We start from the raw sequence: 20,531 nt of genomic DNA, 5'->3' as shown, positions 1-20,531 counted from the left end.
TGATTTCTGTTGACTAGAAGTAGTAATTTAAGTTATTTCTGATTTCTCAAAAAACGCAAGTGATTTTATAAAGTACTGATAATATTCCGCACTATTATACACATAATGTTTGGTATTCACTTGGTGTGCAATTCTTTTTCTACGAGATTCTATTCTATTTTTAAAAATTTAAGTAATTAAAAAGGATTAAAAATCATGTCTATATCCAGAGTTGCCATCTCCCGTAGTGTTATATTAAAATATTCGAGAAGGTTAAGGGGAGATCACTCCTTTTTTAAAAAACAAGTATTATTAAAACAAAAGTTTATGTTGTTGAGTGTATCGTTACCAGAAAACAATAAAAAAGTATATTCAACTCTTGTAGAACAGATTTGAGGTTCCAAACGCTTTTTCTCCGAGTCAGGTCAATGCACCATATTGTAAATATCTTTATTGAGTTTAGTATATTGTATAACCTAGACAAGACAGTCTCCCCATGTGATGTAACCAGCAGTCATGATGACAATGAGAAAATATAATTCTTGTTTAATATGTTTTATTTGATCACACAAAAATGTATCGTACTTTATCCAGCCGTCGTGCAACCGTTCCAATCAAACACATTAATTATTACTGTATTGTTAAATAGTTTAAACAATTCATTACAATCATCACATTAAAAAACTATATTGTAAATTTAAAAATGTGTATATTTGTAAAATATGACCGATGTCTTACAAAGCTCTAGTTTTCTAAACAACCATAGAATCAATTTGGGAATAATTATATATTGCCAAGTCACGGGAATGGTTATTAACAAATTAGTTATATATTTTAAAATACAGCAGTAACAATTCAAAATGTAATAATTTTAATATATATATATATATATATATATATATATATATATATATATATATATATATTGCTATTACAACCGTTATTCTTTAGTTTTTATAAACATTTAGTTAACGAGAGACAAATGTTACTAGAATAAAGAGAAAAATAAGAATAAAAAAAACAACACCAAAGTCAGCACTAACAATGGGCTACATGTTACAAAACTTGGCTGAATATTTTCTTACATATTTACATACACAATTCTTGGTCGAAAGACACAGAAGTCTTTTTTTTCCTCGAATATTGAAAACAAAAAATGTCTGGGCTTTGCAAAAAAAAAAAATAATAATAATAAAGACTTGACTCAAAGACAGATGCACGTTTTGTTGGTTAAATAATTCAGTATGGTTTTAGCTTTTTTATTTTTACAGACTCGAATAATAAAATACAAACAAAATCTTAAAATAATGCTGAAAATGTAAAGTGCAAAAAAAAAATTAATTTTAGTCTGAATGAATACATATTCGCGTGGTGTTCTTTATCATCGCAATGACGTGACCTCCGAGCTTTGACCTACAGAGTTGAAATATCCACGCCAACGGAATGGACCTTGACCATGTTGCCGCCTTCTGCCTGGGGCTGGGAGCTGGGCGTCCTGTCTCGTCTGATGGAGGTTCGAACCATCTCCTTCAGCCTGTCCAGGGCAGACAGGTGTCTGGCTGGCTGCTCGACCATCTCGCTGATGAACTGAATGGAAGGCACCTTGTGCATGCCCGCCTCTTTTGCCTCCAGTCGCGCTGATTTACCATCGTCAAAGGCGAATCCTTTGTTCGTGTATCCTTATGAGATTTAAAATATTTAAATTTGAATTACTTCTAAATAAATATACAATATCGAAGTATAACGGGGTGGGTAATGCAGGACCAAAATCATACATGATAAGATCCTAAACTTTTATCGATATGGGTCTCCTTAAAAGACCATATATTGTTTGTCAGTGCCAAATATTTTCCGCTTTTAATAAAACGTTGTTTGTCGACAACAACAAAAAGTGTGAATATAACTGTTGATGAAAGAGGACTGGGCTTCTACCACGATTTGAAATTTTTAAAAAAAAATCTGTTTATATAAATATCAAAGTGTGTGTGTTGTGTGTGTGTGTTTGTCTTGTATGCATTACTACACCTTTCATCCGAAGTTGTTGGGGGAAAAAATTTGCAATTTCGCAAGGGCGGCGCCCTGCCAGGGCTCGATTCGTTTCTTCTCTATATACTGTATACATAAATATAACTCGATTGCAGCTTGACACCGTTTATCCGATTGCAATGAAACTTTGGGGAGTTGATGAGAATACTCCATGGGCAGTGTTTTTTCCAGACTTTTTTTCTCCGGGGGGAGGGCACTTGGAATTTTCGGGGGGGGGGGGGGGGCGATAGACTTTCTTTGGGGGGGAGAGGGATTTTGCAAAAAAATATTCTTTTTAATTTCGCAAGGGCGGCGCACCAGGTGGGTGCGATTCTTCTCTATATTTATGGTATATAAAAATACAAGATGATTTCGGTTTGACGCCGTTTATCTTATCGCCATGAAACTTTGGGGAGTCAATGAAAATACTCCTGAGAAGGTTTCTGCGAAAAAAAAATATTTAATTTCCAATGGGTGGAGTCCGGGATTTAAATCTTCCAAAACAGTGCTCGGTACTGATGCAGGCTGGCTGCGTCTGCTGTACAAATGTAAAGGATGACATGAGTGTTTCAGTCTCTTTTTCAATCAACTAGATTTATACACATTAAAAACGGTTATGTATTACAGCCAATACATTTTATTTGTGAACTCTGTAGCTTTCTGAAAATGTTTTTTCTTGCTTATTAAGTAATTTTAGTATCAGGTCTTCGATTTCTTTAGCTTTTTCATACATCAAAAACTAAAGTAAATTTGTAACAACTATACATTATAAAGTAAAAAGTAAAACAATCATACATCAAAAAGTAAAGTAAAAAGTACATATATCGTAATTAATTTCCATAAACTCGATAAAACACAAGTAAGATAGACTGTTTAAAAGAGTAATTTACTATACAAAAATAAACTACTAAAAACGAATATCCAACCTTGCTCGATTGTTGTAAGCTTTCCGTCCAGACCAATCGTTTTCAACTTCTCCACGTGACCATGTCCGTAAGCTTCACACGGATAGGCTGGTTGGTCGTGACGTGCAATGTCGAGTCCTGATTGGTTAAAATTTATAACTTTTAAATCTCTCACTGATTTATATATTTAAAATTTTCAATATATTTCATCTCTGGTTTAAATTCAATGAGATAAAAATCCCATTATGTGCTGAGATTGCATCGCTTTAAATCACTACAAAATTCTTGAAAATAAATGACGTCACACTCGTAGGGGGAGGGGGGGTCCGTAACTTTGTGACGATGTGTGATGAGGGGGAAGGGGGAGGGTTCAGATGGTGCGACGTCACACTTCTGCATTATAAAAAGCAATTTTAGAAAACGAATTTTAGATGTTATTTCGCGTTTTAGAAAACTTTTTCAATAAATTGTAATAGAAATTGATTAAAATACTCCATTTTGAAAAGATTTTAGAAAAATATCGATATTTAAAAAAAAATGCAACTGCAATTTTGAGTGGGGTTGTAGACTGAGGTGTGACGTTATTTTAAGGGGGATCTGTTTTTTTGTGACGTGTGACAGAGGTGAGGCGGGGGAGGTAAAAACCGTCAAAATGCGTGACATCATTTATGGATGACCCCTATTTTTATATTTCAGTGATTGTTAAACGTTAGATATATCAAAATATCAATTAAGTGTTTTAGGAAAAAGTTTTCACACAATAATCCGTTATATTATAGAATAAATGCAAAACCAGGTTGCATTAACATACGATCAAAACACAGGAAAGTAATATTGCCTTCGACAATGTCTGTGCAATCAATGTATTATTCTTTTAAAATTCTTTTCTTTTTCTAATAAGCGATTGCAAATATATAATAATACCAACCACCAAAAAGAGTAATAAAAAAGAGCTCTTCAGACAAACAAGTTTACCTTTTCTCTCCACTTCCTCCGAAACTCTGAAAATCCCAACGAGCTTGAGAGTCCCGAACAAGATGAACCCCAGACCTGCACTCCAGACGATGATGGATGAGATAGCCACCAGCTGCCAAGCAAGTTGCTGTGGATTTTAGTAATACAGGACTTGATTTTTTTTGTTTTAAATCTAGGTTAATTCATCAAAACCGCGTGATGTCTCTACATGAATATCTCATCCTTCTTAGACCAAGTTCACATTGTAAAAACACAGTTCACTCCCGTTCAATATAATTGTCTAACAAACGACTAGAGAAAAAGATCATCTCCTCCATAAAAAAGCTTGAATTGTCTAACAAATAACTAGAAAAAAATATCTCTTCTATAAAATGCTTGAATTGTCTAACAAATGGCTAGAGAAAAAGATCATCTCCTGCATAAATAGCTTGAATTGTCAAACAAATAACTAGATTGAATTGTTGGAACAAGAAAAAAAACTCGTTCATCCAAACCTTATATTATTAGAACAAAATTTCTTCTTAAAAAAGGGGGGGGGGGATGTTAGGTTACTGGTAGTTAACTAACAGCTACATTTTTGGAAGAGTCTGTTATCGGAAATTGTATTTTCAATCATACACAAAACTTTTTCCTGTTGCCTCTTGCAGACTTTGAATTATCAGAAAGAAAACTCTAAACCATACTAATAGAAATTACATTTTCTGCCTACGGTACATTTTATATTATTAGAAAACAATATCTAGTTTATGTACAAAGTAATTAAAATAAATTTTAAATATTTAAAACAAAGCTCAATTTAATATTATAAATACTTTTCTCATACCATAGCCCTAACCCTAATTTGTGACCCTAAAACATTACAACAGATAGATCTAATACAAACAACATAACACACTCATGTTGAAACGACTATAGGGCTGGTAAGTAGGTCAACAGCCAGTCATATGGCTCATGCAGGTTTTATTGAGCCGTAGAACTGGTTGATGACCTACTTACCAGCCCTATTGCCGGACGGCACCAACACTCAATGTCAACTTACAGCGGCTGAGCGTTTGTCCCAGGCCATAAGAACACCAGACTCGTACTTGAGGACCGCCACAGCGATGGTGCCCCACACTCCGCCTCCAAAGTGGACTAGATAAAGTAAGTAGAAATAAAGTTTTCATTATACATCCTGACAAGTGCTGTAAACTTTACAGTCGTTTCCATTTGTGATACGCGCAACACAAACTTAAAAAAACAAAAATAATAATCTATAACTTAAAATGCAATCTCTCTTAGAGATCATTGTTAAAATTTCATATTAAAATCGACTTTGACAATTAGAAGAAAAAAGCTACACTACTAAAAAAATTACATTTCTTTTTAAAAGAGCATGCAGTAAGTTATTATGGTGCCTAAAAAACGAATTTATAGCATGAGCTTTACCCCACGTAATAAATATAAATGCTACTTTGGTCAATATTTTGTCGAAATTATCATTGTTTTATTTTTTCAAATTTTAATATATTTATTTCATAACCAAGGATTTTGACCAAGTGCCCCCCCCCCCCTTAATAGCTAGAAAATTGTAAAGTTCCCAATAGCGCAGACAGTCCATGGGAAAAATGATGTTAAGTTTATGTTTTTTATGACCTCCGCATAAGAAAGGTTGGGTATACGCCCGAAATACTCAAACCCGTCTTCTGAACACAATTCTTCCAGGTTGGTACTCGTGCGCTCTTACACTCGACCAAGCCGCCAGGACATTACGTTCTTCATGTACCACATGGGTCTCCAAACTTTTCAGCCCGAGGGCCGCATTAACTATCAAATATAAGTTCGGGGGCCAGAGTTTCTTCCAGGCATCTCATTGGGGTGGCATTTTTCCTCAGCCACCTACAACAAACATTTTTTTCCGTGGACTAAAAGATCTCCGAGGGCCGGATGAGAGGACCTCGCGGGCCGCATTCGGCCCGCGGGCCGTAGTTTGGAGACCCCTGATGTACCATAACGCTCACAGCATGAAACAAACCAAAACTTACTCCCAACAGCGTTCAGAGGGTCGTCGATCTCCATCCTCACCATGGCGATCTCCAGACCCTTCATGATAAAACTTGCTACGGCGCCGTTGATGGCCGCACCCCAGGGGCGCAAAACGTTACAGGCGCCACAGACAGAGACCTACAGATACAGCAATAGGTAGCAGAATAAAACGCTTTCATTATGTAGTCTACTAGAAATATGTAAGTAACATAATATATATATATATATATATATATATATATATATATATATATATATATATATATATATATATATATGTATATATATATGTTACTTTTATATTATATATATACATACATATATATGTTACTTTTATATTATACATAAATATATATATATATATATATATATATATATATATATATATATATATATATATATATATATATATATATATATATATATATATATATATGAAGAGAGATAGACCAAGGCCCTAAAAGTCATAAGACAGACGTAATTCTGTCCAAAAGAGCAGTTAATATTTACTGAAGTCTTAGCTTTCTTGATGGGGTTAAATATCACCATGTAATGAAAGGTCAAAGGTTGAAAAGATTAAACTTACCAGTCCGACAAAAGCTCCATTAATGACAGCCAAAATGTTCCAAGTGTTCCCAAAAAGCCCGCATCTGATAAAAGATAATGAATTTGTTAGTTGTTGCCGTTGTGATTCTTTTTCTAAATGTATGTCTCGACAAGGTGCAGGGGCAGTGTTTCTTCCAGCCCCCCCCTCCCCCTTCCGAAAAGATGCCTGGAAGAAACTCTGTGCCGGGGGGGGGGGGTAGGTGTGGAAGAAGGCAAGGACAAAAAAGGTGAAGATGCCTGGATTACATAAATGACGACCTATTCGTGTCATACAGTCACACCGAAGACAACAGAGTACATGACAGATGGCCAGAGGCGTAGCGAGGGGGGGGGGGGGGGCATATGTCCCCGGGCGCTGACCTTAGGGGGGGGGGCGCCAAATTGAAAGTTTGAGGGGGGGTATAAATGAAAAGTCTGAGTGGGGGGGGGGGCGCCAAATTGAAAGTTTGAGGGGGGGGTATAAATGAAAAGTTCGAGGGGGGGTGCAAATGAAAAGTTCGAGGGGGGGGGGGTTGAAAATCGAAAAGATTGTCCCCGGGCGCCGGGTAGGGTCGCTACGCCTCTGCAGATGGCAAAGTGTTGTAGTGGTAACACTGGTGCACCAACGACCCTCGGGGTTATGAGATAGGTTATGTCACCTTTGGTCTGGAATTCAGTTCTTCCGAGAAATAAGCCTTACCTGTGTGTGACAAGGGCGACAAATCCTCCAACACTAGCGGAGATAAGCGTGTTGAAGACCGCCATGCTGATGATACTAGCGTCCCCTGGCTGGGTGATGTGGAGTTGGGAGGCGGCGTTGAAGGCCATGAACCCAAACAGGAGCACGAAGATGCCCAGAGTGGCAAGCTGTTTAGTGCAAGGGAGAAAGAAAACAATATCTTGTTAGCATTTTAGTTTAGCATTGCAGGAATTTTTTTTTAAATTCCGAACTTTTCATCAATCGTGCTGGAAAACAAATATTTTTTTTTTGTAATGAACATATTGTTGCACACTTACGAACTATAATCAGGTCTTGACCCACGTGTCTAGTTTAGAACGAAATGGTCAGTTAAAAGTGATCGAAATTTTAATAGGCAGTTTTGATCCATGACGACAGACAGATTGAAATACAGACAGAAAGACAAACAGAGGAAGCAAGTTTAAATATAAAGATTGTAAAATTTCATCATCTTGGTTATAAAGCACAGTGTTATTCTTCACATTTTTTATTTAGAAAAAAAATACTATTATCATTTACTCTTAAAACGAGTTAAGTTATTAAACTGGTCATTGGGAGATCACGTGATGGGCGCTGAAACTGAAATGAATGGTTACAGAAGAATTTGGTTCACACCAATTGGAGATGTCCACGAGATGTATGCCTATGTGATGAATGAAGTCACGGGTTATTGAATTGGAGGGGGGGGGGGTGTGGGGGAGGGGGGCTTTTCGGCGTCATAGATTTAGGCGCCACCAACCCCCCCCCCACCCCCGACACACACACCTCAAATACACACACACACATCACACACACCTATATATATAAGATTAGGCTATAAATTCCATCTTACGGCAATAGAATGTCCCCTGATTGTGACAGCTGTTCCCGTTTCTTTATGGAATCTTCCAATGCGGGGTCCAAGGAAAAACGTAGCGACAAAGGCTGACGTCCCTCCAACAAGATGGACTAGTCCAGTGCCACCGTAGTCCTGGAGTGGGAGACACAATTTTATCACAATTATCGATACGCTAATGACGATAACACAGACTTCTCAGGAATTGTAACCAAACCTCCTGTGTCAAGCTATGCTGTGAGTACAGTGAGGGTGACACAGACACCAACTCCTACCAGTTCAGACGATAACGTCTCAAAGTAATTGATTGGATCAAAAAACAATTTGAAATCTTATTTACACTTTTGTGTAACTACCTCATAACGAATGTTCCCTATAAAACCAAACCTACCTCATATCGAATGGTCTCCATCAGATTTACTTCATAACGAATGTTCCCTATAAAACCAAACCTACCTCATATCGAATGGTCTCCATCAGACCGCCGATCTCAAAGTCATATCCCTGATACAGCCAGCCCTGGGTAGTCCACCCCCAGTGGGTGACCACAGGGTAGATGAAGGCTGGGGACATGAAAACATTGGTCAGTTTGATGGGGGTCAGTTGACGTTGGTCAATTAACATACGCCAATTAACTTAAGTCAGCATTGTGTACCTGTTTTGAACTCTAATTGAGCGTGTACATTCATTTGTTGCTGTGTTTGTACCAATTACTAGGTTTGTACCTCAGTATTTGTGTGTGTACCCGTGTTTACTTGCATTTTATTTACACTAAGTCATTAAAGTCATTAGTACTTTATCTGAAGCCCCAAAACGTGTCATCCCAATACACCCTGGATTACGAATTATCTTGAAGTTTTAAAAAAAAGTTAGATAATTTGCCATGATTCAGTGTGTAAATAATCCCACACACTAATTTGCACCTGTCTTTGAACCTGTCACTAAGCATAACAAGTTCTTGTGTTTGTTTATGTGTCTGTAGCCGTGTTTGTACCTGACTTTGGACCTGTGTTGAGCCATGTGTTTTTACCTGTCATTAAGTATGTACTGTGTTTGTACCTGTGTTTTTACGTGTACTTGTACGTGTCACTAAGTATGCAATATAAATGCTTTGTACCTGTGTTTTACCTGCGTTTTGACTTGTTTTTATGCCTGTGTTTGTGCCTGGGTTTGTGCCTGTGTTTTTACCTGTGTTTGTACCTGGCATTAAGTATGTACTATAACTGTGTTTGGACCTGTGTTTGTACCTGTATTTGTACCTGTGTTTTTACCTGTGTTTGTGCTTGTGTTTGTACCTGTTTTTATCTGTTTTTTAACCTGTGTTTTACCTGTGTTTTTACCTGTGTTTGTGCTTGTGTTTGTACCTGTTTTTATCTGTGTTTTAACCTGTGTTTTACCTGTGTTTTTACCTGTGTTTTTAATTGTGTTTGTACCTGTGTTTGTGCTTGTGTTTGTACCTGTTTTTATCTATGTTTTAACCTGTGTTTTTACCTGTGTTTGTACCTGTGTTTTTATCTGTGTTTTTACCTGTGTGTTTACCTGTGTTTGTACCTGTGTTTGTGCTTGTGTTTGTACCTGTTTTTACCTGTGTTTTTACCTGTATTTTTACCTGTATTTTTACCTGTGTTTTTACCTGTGTTTTTACCTTTGTTTTCACCTGTATTTGTACCTGTGTTTTCACCTGTGTTTGTACCTGTTATTTTATCTGTGTTTGTACTTGTGTTTGTACCTGCCACTAAGCCTGACGTTTATCTGTGTTTTTACCTGTGTTTGTACATGTCCCTAAGCATAACTTTTACCTGTATTTGTACCTGTATTTGTACCTGTGTACCTGCCACTAAGCTTAACGTTTACCTGTATTTGTACCTGTATTTGTACCTGTGTTTGTACCTGTATTTGTACCTGTCATTAAGCCTAACTTTTACCTGTGAGGAAGAAGCTGTAGATGAGGTAGGCTTTGAACTCACACCTCTCAGACACAGCGCCAGCGACGATGGTCGTGGCGGTGGAGGCGAACATGGCCTGGTAGAAGAAGAAGGCGACCTTGGAATCGTGAAGGTCATGCATGGCCCAGTTGTGCCAGCCAATGAACTCGTTGCCTTTGCCAAAGGCCAGGGCGTAGCCAATCAGCCAGTAGGCAATGCCGGCGGTGACTGTGGACACATTGTAATAAAAAAAATATATCAAAATAAACAAAACAAAAAATATACCAGGCATGCCTCATTATAATATCATTAAATAAATTATTTAATTCTAAAAGCAATGGATAAAAACAGCACAATAGCGGTTCATCTATGGCTGTCTAGAAATATGCTGAAATTGTGGTGTGTGCTCAGTTTAAAAAAAAATTGAAATTTGCCAAAAACTGGGAAAGCGGACGTTTATGAAACTATGAGTTAAAAATGTAATGTTGGCCATAAAGGCAGCTTACAATTGTGTAACATGGGTCTTCTCCGAGCTTAATTAACATAGTTGTGTAAAGATTTTCGAGTTCACTATGCGAGCAATGCAATGTCGACTAGTGTAATTCGATCTTTATGTGTTTGTGTGAGGGAAAAAAACGTATAGAGTAATAGAGACATGCAACTTTAGAGAGAGAAATGATGCTTTCTTTCGCAGTGGCGTCGCTAGGCCGGGTGTCAACCGGTGCGTCACTTCACGTTGTCACCCTACCCCCCTTTTTTTCCCCTGTAATTTTTGCAGTTGCATTCGTCCACCCACCCCCCCCCCCCCCCCCCCCGTTAATAGCTTTAAAGTGTTCACATTTAATACTAATGACGTCAGTGTATAGTCGGTTGTTAATACAGCTGGTTCTAACATTGTTTTGTCTATAGTTTGCATGCTTACTTCATAGTGTTACCCCCCACCCCCCCTCGTTGGGATTACAAATTAGTACTTAAAATACTTTTTAACTCTAATTAATCATTCATAGAACGTGCACAAAATAAAACATTTATTCTATATATCGTGCATTTTTTGTCTTGGTGTCACCCCCCCCCCCCCCCAAATGGTGTCACCCGGTGCGGTCCGCACCCCCCGCCCCCGCCTCGCGACGCCTCTGATCTTTCGTCTGATTTTACTACACAGAAACGTGTTAACAAAAACTTAACATGGGTTTGTTAGGGGAGAGAAATCATGTTATTTTAAGTTGAACCAAAATATGGAGATAAATGTTAAAAAGTTGAAACTAAAAGAAACTAACATGAGTCCAGGATGTTTTTGATCAAAATGTGAGTCGTGTTTTTGCTTCGAACACTTCCCGCTTCGACCAAGCCGAATCCAAGATCCATAACTGTCAACAAAATAGAATCAATAATTATTTTTTTTCTCTTTTTTTTTTTTGGCCTCAGACATGTAATTTACAGCGTCAGTTGTGTGTTCGCTTTAGTATTACAGTTTTCATCATCTGCTTGTGAGGACATACAGATTTATAATAGTAATATTTCATCCAAATTATTATAGTTGTACTAATTTAAAACGATGTAACACAGTTTTTGGTCAAAAATGTTATAATTCATTCAAATACTTGAAAATCACTATTTCATCTCTGATATAAATTCCATATGTTAAGAGGAAATAATAAGTAAAGAGGTTTAAAAGTAAAGGTTACCATATAAATTTGCTATTATAACAACTAAAATGATCATTTAGATACTTTTATTAAAATGAACTTTTCAATAAATTTGCTTTTTTTTCTTTTAATTAGTACCGTCTAAAATTAACAACAGAAGAAAAAATGGATTATGTCCCTTTAACTATTCTCTTATAAAAATATGTAGAATTTTTTTTTTTTAAATATGAAAAAACAAATTCGCATGGTAAATAATTAGCACATACAATATATTTAAGGAAACGCTTTTATTATATTCACAGAAACAAACATAAATAGTTATATTCTTCTCAACTTTATTATGCATAGTAATTCAATATAATATTTTAATAATTATAATTACCTATCTAACTGAATTAAAAGTTAAATATTCTTGCATTGTCTTCCTAAATCTACTACTGCGCCTAATTTCAGCTCAATCGAACAATGAAAAGTTGCTTTAAATTAATATTCTAAAATTTGCGGAGCTACACTCGCACACACTCACACAGACACACACACACACACATACACACACACTCACACACACATATACACACACACACTCACACACACATACACACATACACACACAATCATACACACACACACATACACACATACACACACATACATACACTCACACACACTCACACACACACATACTTCGTAAAATAAAAAAAGCTCAACTCACAGACGATCATGATTCCAAAGGTCAGCAGATACACTTGGTCAAGAAAATGTTCTGGTGCCAGGTCCGAACTGCAGTCCTCACACGCCGACCAGTTTCCGGTGCCATTCGCGCCGGCCGGAGTCGTCTCGTTGCCCAGGGCAACGAGGTCGGAGGCGTCGGGTGCGAACCCAAGGGTGAAGTTGATGACATCCATGAAGGTGCTGTTTGATGAGGTGTTGAGAAGTGACACCATCTTCTGCAATGGTGTTGGCTTTACCTGGGGGGTGGAGGGGGGTAGGTTGTTAGTGATGTTAAGACTGAGGTGTTGAGAAGTGACACCATCTTCTGCAATGGTGTTGGCTTTAGCTGGGGGAGGAGGTATTAAGCTAGGCTATTAGTGAGGTTAAGACAGGTATTGACAAGTGACACCATCCTCTACGGGATTTAGCTGGGGAGGATGGGGAGAGGTTGTTAGTGATGTTAAGACTGAGGTGTTGAGAAGTGACACCATCTTCTGCAATGGTGTTGGCTTTAGCTGGGGGAGGATGGGAATAGGCTGTTAGTTTTGGTTTAGGATTAGGGATTGGGTTAAGACGGAGGTTTTCACAAGTTACGCCAAGTTACAAGTTACAAGTTACAACGATGTCGGCTTTACTTGAGTAGGAGGAAGATCCGGTTAATGATGTGTTAGGATTAGGGATTGGGTTAAGACTAAGATGTTAATAAGTGACGTCATTTTCTACAATGATGTGGGAAGGATTTCAAGATTATAATAGAAGGTTAGTACGTTCTGTGAAGGTATTTTTAAACTGCTGAGCAGGTTAGCATTGGGGATAAGTTCAAGCAGGTTTAGGATTAGGGATACCTTCAAGCAGGTTAGGATTAGGGAAGGTTCAAGAGTGAAGTATCGACAAGCGATACACTGTTCTACAACACTGATGTGGGGCTTTCGGGGGGGGGGGGAGGGGTTGATGGGGACAGCCTACTAGTGGTGTGTTGATATTTTTAATTAAGCTGTTGCTTATTTTACAATAAGAACAAAAAAAGAATAGAAGGAGGGTGTAAATGACCACTGCTTCACTGGGAGTTGAAAAAAAAATGAACAACAAACGTAAAAGGATTAAGGTTCAAACTGGGATTAAGTTTTGTGTTTATATTTTTTTAAAGCTAGGCATTGAGAGTAGTGTTAATTTCTGGTTCATGAACACGTTAATTTTTGAATGGTATGGAGGCTATAAGATAATGCTTAAAAATATTTCATAAAAAAAATATTTTGTTATAAAAATTGGCAAAGTACTTCAATATACCATTTTTTTTTTAAATTTCAATTTAATAAAAAAATTAATAGAATCATTTGTTTCAGTTATATTATTTTTATTTTAAATTCTAGAACCTATTTAAAAAAATATGGATACTTGCCATTCTATTTGATAAGACCAAATTAAAATATAAATATCCGAAGTGACACCTACCTTAGTTTAGAACAAAAAACGTTCAGGGTTTAAAAATCAGACACTTCTACTCTCTGCTGTGCCGCCTCTGTTTGTTCTTATACCTAACCGTGTTGTGATGCCGGTGGAGTCGGTGCTTTAATCGGATGACCAGTACCCTTGCGGAGAATAGGATCAGGGTTTTCAGGAGTTCTTGCATACCAGTTGACCAGAATGGCCAAGGGGGTACTTTAAAAAAAAACCAAAAAAACTTTTTTTAAAGTTTTTTTTTGTCTTTTAAGCTTCAAAATACAGAAATGAGTTCTGAAGACAGTAAGAACTGGTCTAGTTGACCAGGATCCTAAAACTGGTGCGGCTTGGCTAAGACGCGGTGCTTATTTATACTGTCTTTGATAAGTACCGGGTTAATTTGGAATTAGTCTCGGTGGGGTAGTCGACTACTGTAGCAGCAGGCTTCACGTTTGCTTATATAGGCGCAGTGTTAGGAACTCGCGAAGCGTGACGAGGAAAAACAAGTTATACTTTGTAACTCGCGAAAAGTTATTTTATAATGTTATTATTCTATAACTAGGTCGGAAAAAAAGGTGCTTGTGAATACATAAAACAAAATAGTTGCAACATCATCAAGTCGTAATAAACGTGTTTTGAAAGTAATAAAACGTGTGTAAATTTAATGGTAGGCTGATTTTTTTTAAAAACAAAATATCTGACGTATACTTCACGGATGACGTATTTTGGGAAAACACCTTAGTTAAATATAAATAGACAACTCATTCTAGCTAATCAGAAAAAACGAGGTCATGTTACAGTTCGGGTACCGCGTGACTGTTCCGGGTGAGTGGTAAGGCCATCTTTGATGTTACGATGTTTAAGGAGGAAACCCTCGTCATGGATGAATAATTGTGTACACATCTTCACGTAGACGGACGTTTTAAGACAGCTTTTTGACTTGTTTGTTCCGAACTTTTAAAAAAACTGCTACCTTTACGCTGACCCAAAAGGCGGGGAACAAACACCCGCCGTGAAAAAAAGGTCAAAAATTGTGTACAAAACAAATCCAATGGAATATGCGCTTGGAGTCAAAGAGTATGAATCATTACGTAAGATGTCGACATGTTGGTTTACATGTTTAAGGTGTCAAAGTTGGTGCAGGCTATACATTTGTTTCACGGCCCTTTATCAAGAACCTAAGATATATATATATATATATATATATATATATATATATATATATATATATATATATATATATATATATATATATATATATATATATATATATATATACATATATATATATATATATATATATATGTATATATATATATATATATATATATATACATATATATATATATATATATATATGTATATATATATATATATGTGTATATATATATATATATATATATTTATTTACAAATATATATATATATATATATATATATATATATATATATATGACTGCTTTAAAATAAGGAATCGATACTCCAAAGGAAGCTTCAAAATGTAATCGTCCACTACACCTTGGATTACGAATTATCATCAAGTTAAAAAATGGTTGGATAATTAGCCATGATTCAGTGTAAATAACACCACACACTAATCTACACCGGAACTAAATATGTTAATTAGCAGGGTAATAATTACAGGATGGATCTATCTTCTTCAGAGCGAGGTAATTAGTCACGGCCAGTGTGAAGGACTCGTGGCCTAGCATGGAACGAATTACTTAATTTGTTTGTCTTTGCCGTTTGTCAACGTTGAAAACCACCCGCACATCAATTGTATACCCGGACAGCGAACACGACAGAAACACCACTGAAATACTTCCAGAACGTTGAACACCACTGAAACACCACCAAAATGTTGGACACCACTAAAACACCATCAGCACCTTGGACATCAAACACCGCTAAAACACCACCAGAACACCACAATACAGAAATGCTATTTGAACACAACCTGAACACGATTTAACATATCCTCACAAAAGTTTACAAACAAGACCAAAGCAAACCCACAACGCAGTCTGGAAAATCTACGGATCTAAACTTAAGTAAAATGTCTAAATACAGATACGCCCCTGGTCTAAAAGCCCTGGGGTCGGTACGGATGTTAACTTTTACGTTCAAGACGACAATCCTAAAAATTTCCAACGTAAAACAAAATTTAGATTCTCCCAGACTAGCTCTTACGTGGCAACATGCCAACATACAAACACCCTAATTCGTGATCACAGCTATTGTATACAGCATACGATTAAATAGAAGGTGTCTTTTTCCCACGTTTTCTTTAACTTGCTTTCTCTGTTTGTCTGTTTTTCCAATCAAATCTTGGGATCGAAATTTCTGGCACTTCCCAGTTAGCTAGCGCGCTGAAATTTTCAGGGAAGCTTTCTTTTGGATGACCATAGAATATTCAATTGTTATTATTACTAAATTGATCAATGGAAACATTTTATTGAGCATTTTAGACCGCTATATAATCTATATATATAATTCTCCTCTGCGAGCCATTAGAAAAAAAAGAGCGACGCGTGCCTCGCGCGCAGTGAAGCGAACGATCCCACGTCGCCACAGGTTTAGGGGCAGATAATTTAGTTTGAACCAAGTTTAAACTTACAGGAGGTAGGCCAGTTTGGGGGAGACGATATGGTCGAGTGGTTGGGCACACGATTGCTATCCCACGGGTTCAAATCTATGTGATCTAGTCAGTAACGTATTCACTCAACGTGTTTTTTACGAGTTGTCTTTTTACGAGTTGTCTTTTTACGAGTTGTCTTCGTTTACCCAAAAAAAGTGAAAAGATAAAATCGATAGCAAGATTTTAATGCAAACAAACAGACAAAGACTAAAAAGTAGAAAATAATAATCATTAAAAAAGTTTTAAAAAACCCACGTTTTCTGATTGAACTAAAAAGTAGAAAATAAACGCTATACATCACAATAATGCAAGCGATCACTCTACTATAAGCGATCAAAAACGTGGGGCGCCGTGATTTTCTTACAGTTTCTAATACTGTTGACTCTCTACAAGCTCCATAATAAAAGTCAATAGTATTATCTAATCAATAGTAATATAACTTTTACTTCGGCGCCCCACGTTTTTCATCGCTTATAGTAGAGTGATCGCTTGCATTATTGTGATGTATAGCGTTTATTTTCTACTTTTTAGTTCAATCAGAAAACGTGGGTTTTTTAAAACTTTTTTAATGATTATTATTTCCTCTTAAAACATTTCATACTTCAGTTCGTTTAGCTTATATAACCATAGGCTATGCTGCTGTAAGAATACGTTGCCGTAAAAAAAGAGCTTTTAAATTATGTTCAAATTAATTCTTTTTCTTCCGATCTTATTTTATTTTAATAAAAATATCACTTTTCCAATAGCTGCACCCCATTTATTGAACTACAGTCACTGACAATCATAATGAATTGCCATTCTTATGATAATATAAGTTTTTACAAATTTGATTTGGGTACTGACTCCGGTATTTTGATAATGTAGAAATCTTATTACGATAGGGTAATCACAAATAGTAGGCGCACTTTAGACGGTGTCAGAACCATCTAGAACCAAATCGTTTAACTTCACTGACAGCCCCCAAACACTCTAGGTCACAACAGTACATTGACCTGTCACCCCCTCCTCCACCCTCCACCCACCCACACACACACACACACACACACACACACACACACACACACACATCACCCTGCCTACTCTACCTACAAAGAGATTTTCTTCCCTCGGTAAATTCTGTTCAACTACCAGCAACTGATTTCGTATTCAGCGTGACCCAGATTGCGACGTCATCAAAGGTAAGGCAGCGCTATGACGTCACCGAAAAATGTTCATGTAAACATAGGTCTAGTCTGAGGTCACCGGCTTTATAATACGCGGAGCCGGAATAATCCGGCTAGCCCAGCTCTGGACTTCATTTCAAAGATTGTATTTTGGTAAAGGTCTATCACTGTGAGAAATATTATCACAAACATGCGGTTACTTCCCTTGATTTGAGTGATGGATGACTATCAACATAAAAACTAAAACAACTTATAAACATGGGAGGTCGCTCTATCAATCAAGAAAAAAACAAGATAATTAAAGTCTAGTGACATTTATGCGCCATTTCCTTATGTTATCTAAAAATAGCTCTGACGTATAATGCTGGGGTGCGTTCAAGCTAGAAGAACGATCGGTTTGTAGGTGTTTATGTAATTTTAAAATTTGTGACCGAACGAGAGGATATTTTTGAAAACTTTCTTCGGCAGTATTGTTCTAAATTATGGCAGGAATCGATTGGTACATGTTTCAAGTCGCTAAGTGGTCTGGTTGCCGAGATATGGGCCAAAAACTGAATTTTTTCGAGGTTTTTTGGCTTTTCCGGGAAATACATGAAAGAAACCCGGAATTTTTATGGCCTATGCTCATTCTCGTAACTTGCTTAACATAATTGCTTTTGGAACTAGTCATCGATATTGCTTCGTTGAGGAGGAGATACGACTTAAAGCCCGGACACACATTCATCCATACATTCATTCATTCATCCATCCATTCCCAGAAATGACGAGTTAATAAACGCAATTCTCCAGATTGGAAATTGCGCTAAAAATACTACTAAATTTAGTAATATTAATACTAATTTGTTTGATTTTCCCAATGAATTTATAAATTTCAATTAAACAAAATCTTAATAATAAATCTTAATAAAAATGTTTAAAGGTTTGCCCATCATTACTATTAATGATGAAAATTATATGTGTATATATATATATATATATATATATATATATATATATATATATATATATATATATATATATATATATATATATATTGTCTGTATGTGCGTGCGTGAGTGTGTGCGTTTGTGTGTGTGTGTATGTTCTAAAAGGACACATTTTTTCTAAAAATTCACAAAAATTTATATCTGACGCAACCTTCATGGGTGACTTAGTAGGGGAAACCCCTTTAAAAGCCAAACCGTCGGTTGTTAGAGCCATTTAGTGAGATCGTTCTGGAATATTCCATCCACCCTTCATCTCATTTAGCCCCAGATACCTAAACAGCAAGCGTTCAGTGACCTGAATATTTATCGCCAGGTACTTTTAGGTCAGATTAGTTCTGTTGTGAATCTCTGCTGATGTGGTAGATCTGGTACTAAACGAAATAAAAACTTTAACAATACAAAAACATCTAGGAAAAAAAACTTTAAATTTGTAATGCCCTTTAATTAATTATTAAAATACCTCTATATTATACAAGCGTTACAGATTTCATGAACGATTGATGCTTTTTATAATTGATATTGCTATTACTACTATAAAGTTTTTATATTTGTTTCTTTTTCTACTTGATTGTATTTATGACTAATTGGAATTTTAAAGTTTTAAAAGGTAGTCGTTATTGTTTTAACAATAAATACCATATTTCAACTCATTTCTATTTTTTTACTGCATGAATTCACCTTTTAACTAACATTAAATTTAACAATAATTAGAATGAAAATTATATATTTTTGCATTTTTGTCGGAAATGAATTTATCTGGCTATCACTGAAGTGAGTGGACCGAAACAGAATTACAAGATTTTACCTCACACCCAGAGGAATTGTGACCTAAGTTAAAACGTGTAACAATAAGTATAAAAGCTTTATTAAAACAAAGTAACTATCAACTCAGCACAAAAATGGATAATATCGTCGCTTTGGCCTACCGACCATAGTTTTACTATCACATGTCATATACCCATCAGCGCTGGTTGGAGTCGAATTCGCAACTTTCGTGTCAGTAATCACGGACTCTACCGCTTATACCAGTTTGGATTAACAACAATAATTAGCATATAGAGGGCCTGCGTCGTAATATGTCCCCTCAATAAATGACAACAAACAGTTATTTAAAAACCCAGAATCTCAAACTGACCTCTCCAATAGTGGGTTGGGCTTTGCATAATTGAAAGTCACCAGAGAAAAAGTTTGTTTTGATTCGCGTCCTGCAATCGGTCCACGGGTCAAGTGCAAAATAAATTGTGTTAGAGGAATTGATTGTGTTGGTGGTGGTATGCGAGTTGTTGAATAAAGAGCTAAATAAATTGTGTCAGAGAAATTGTTTTGTTTGTGATGGTATGCGAGTTGTTGAATAAAGAGCAAAATAAATTGTGTTAGAGAAATTGTTTTGTTTGTGATGGTATGCGAGTTGTTGAATAAAGAGCTAAATAAATTGTGTTAGAGAAATTGTTTTGTTTGTGATGGTGTGCGAGTTGTTGAATAAAGAGCTAAATAAATTGTGTCAGAGAAATTGTTTTGTTTGTGATGGTGTGCGAGTTGTTGAATAAAGAGCAAAATAAATTGTGTTAGAGAAATTGTTTTGTTTGTGATGGTGTGCGAGTTGTTGAATAAAGAGCTAAATAAATTGTGTCAGAGAAATTGTTTTGTTTGTGATGGTGTGCGAGTTGTTGAATAAAGAGCAAAATAAATTGTGTTAGAGAAATTGTTTTGTTTGTGATGGTGTGCGAGTTGTTGAATAAAGAGCAAAATAAATTGTGTTAGAGAAATTGTTTTGTTTGTGATGGTGTGCGAGTTGTTGAATAAAGAGCTAAATAAATTGTGTTAGAGAAATTGTTTTGTTTGTGATGGTGTGCGAGTTGTTGAATAAAGAGCAAAATAAATTGTGTTAGAGAAATTGTTTTGTTTGTGATGGTATGCGAGTTGTTGAATAAAGAGCTAAATAAATTGTGTTAGAG

At 36.2% G+C, this 20,531-nt stretch overlaps 1 protein-coding gene across 1 annotated transcript; it reads right to left on the bottom strand.

Annotated features, from left to right (window-relative positions):
• Positions 1 to 518: 518 nt before the first annotated feature.
• LOC131957172 (putative ammonium transporter 1) lies at positions 519 to 14,169 on the bottom strand. The gene is made up of 13 exons (XM_059321901.1): positions 13,803 to 14,169; positions 12,352 to 12,607; positions 11,271 to 11,360; positions 9,994 to 10,221; positions 8,525 to 8,631; positions 8,066 to 8,203; positions 7,195 to 7,361; positions 6,496 to 6,559; positions 5,909 to 6,047; positions 4,924 to 5,018; positions 3,885 to 4,011; positions 2,931 to 3,047; positions 519 to 1,658 (listed from the first exon to the last, which is right to left on the bottom strand). The coding sequence occupies exons 2-13, from the start codon at positions 12,581 to 12,583 to the stop codon at positions 1,393 to 1,395; spliced, it is 1,770 nt and encodes a 589-aa protein (XP_059177884.1). The 5' UTR covers positions 12,584 to 12,607; positions 13,803 to 14,169; the 3' UTR covers positions 519 to 1,392.
• Between the last annotated feature and the right edge of the window lie 6,362 nt (positions 14,170 to 20,531).

Source organism: Physella acuta, unplaced genomic scaffold, assembly GCF_028476545.2.
Source record: "Physella acuta isolate Inbredline_101_S28 unplaced genomic scaffold, ASM2847654v3 ptg001216l, whole genome shotgun sequence".
In the NCBI taxonomy this organism is placed as follows: Eukaryota; Metazoa; Mollusca; class Gastropoda; family Physidae; genus Physella; species Physella acuta.
Note: the sequence above shows the minus strand (reverse complement) of the source record. Positions and strands in the feature narration are given on the sequence as shown.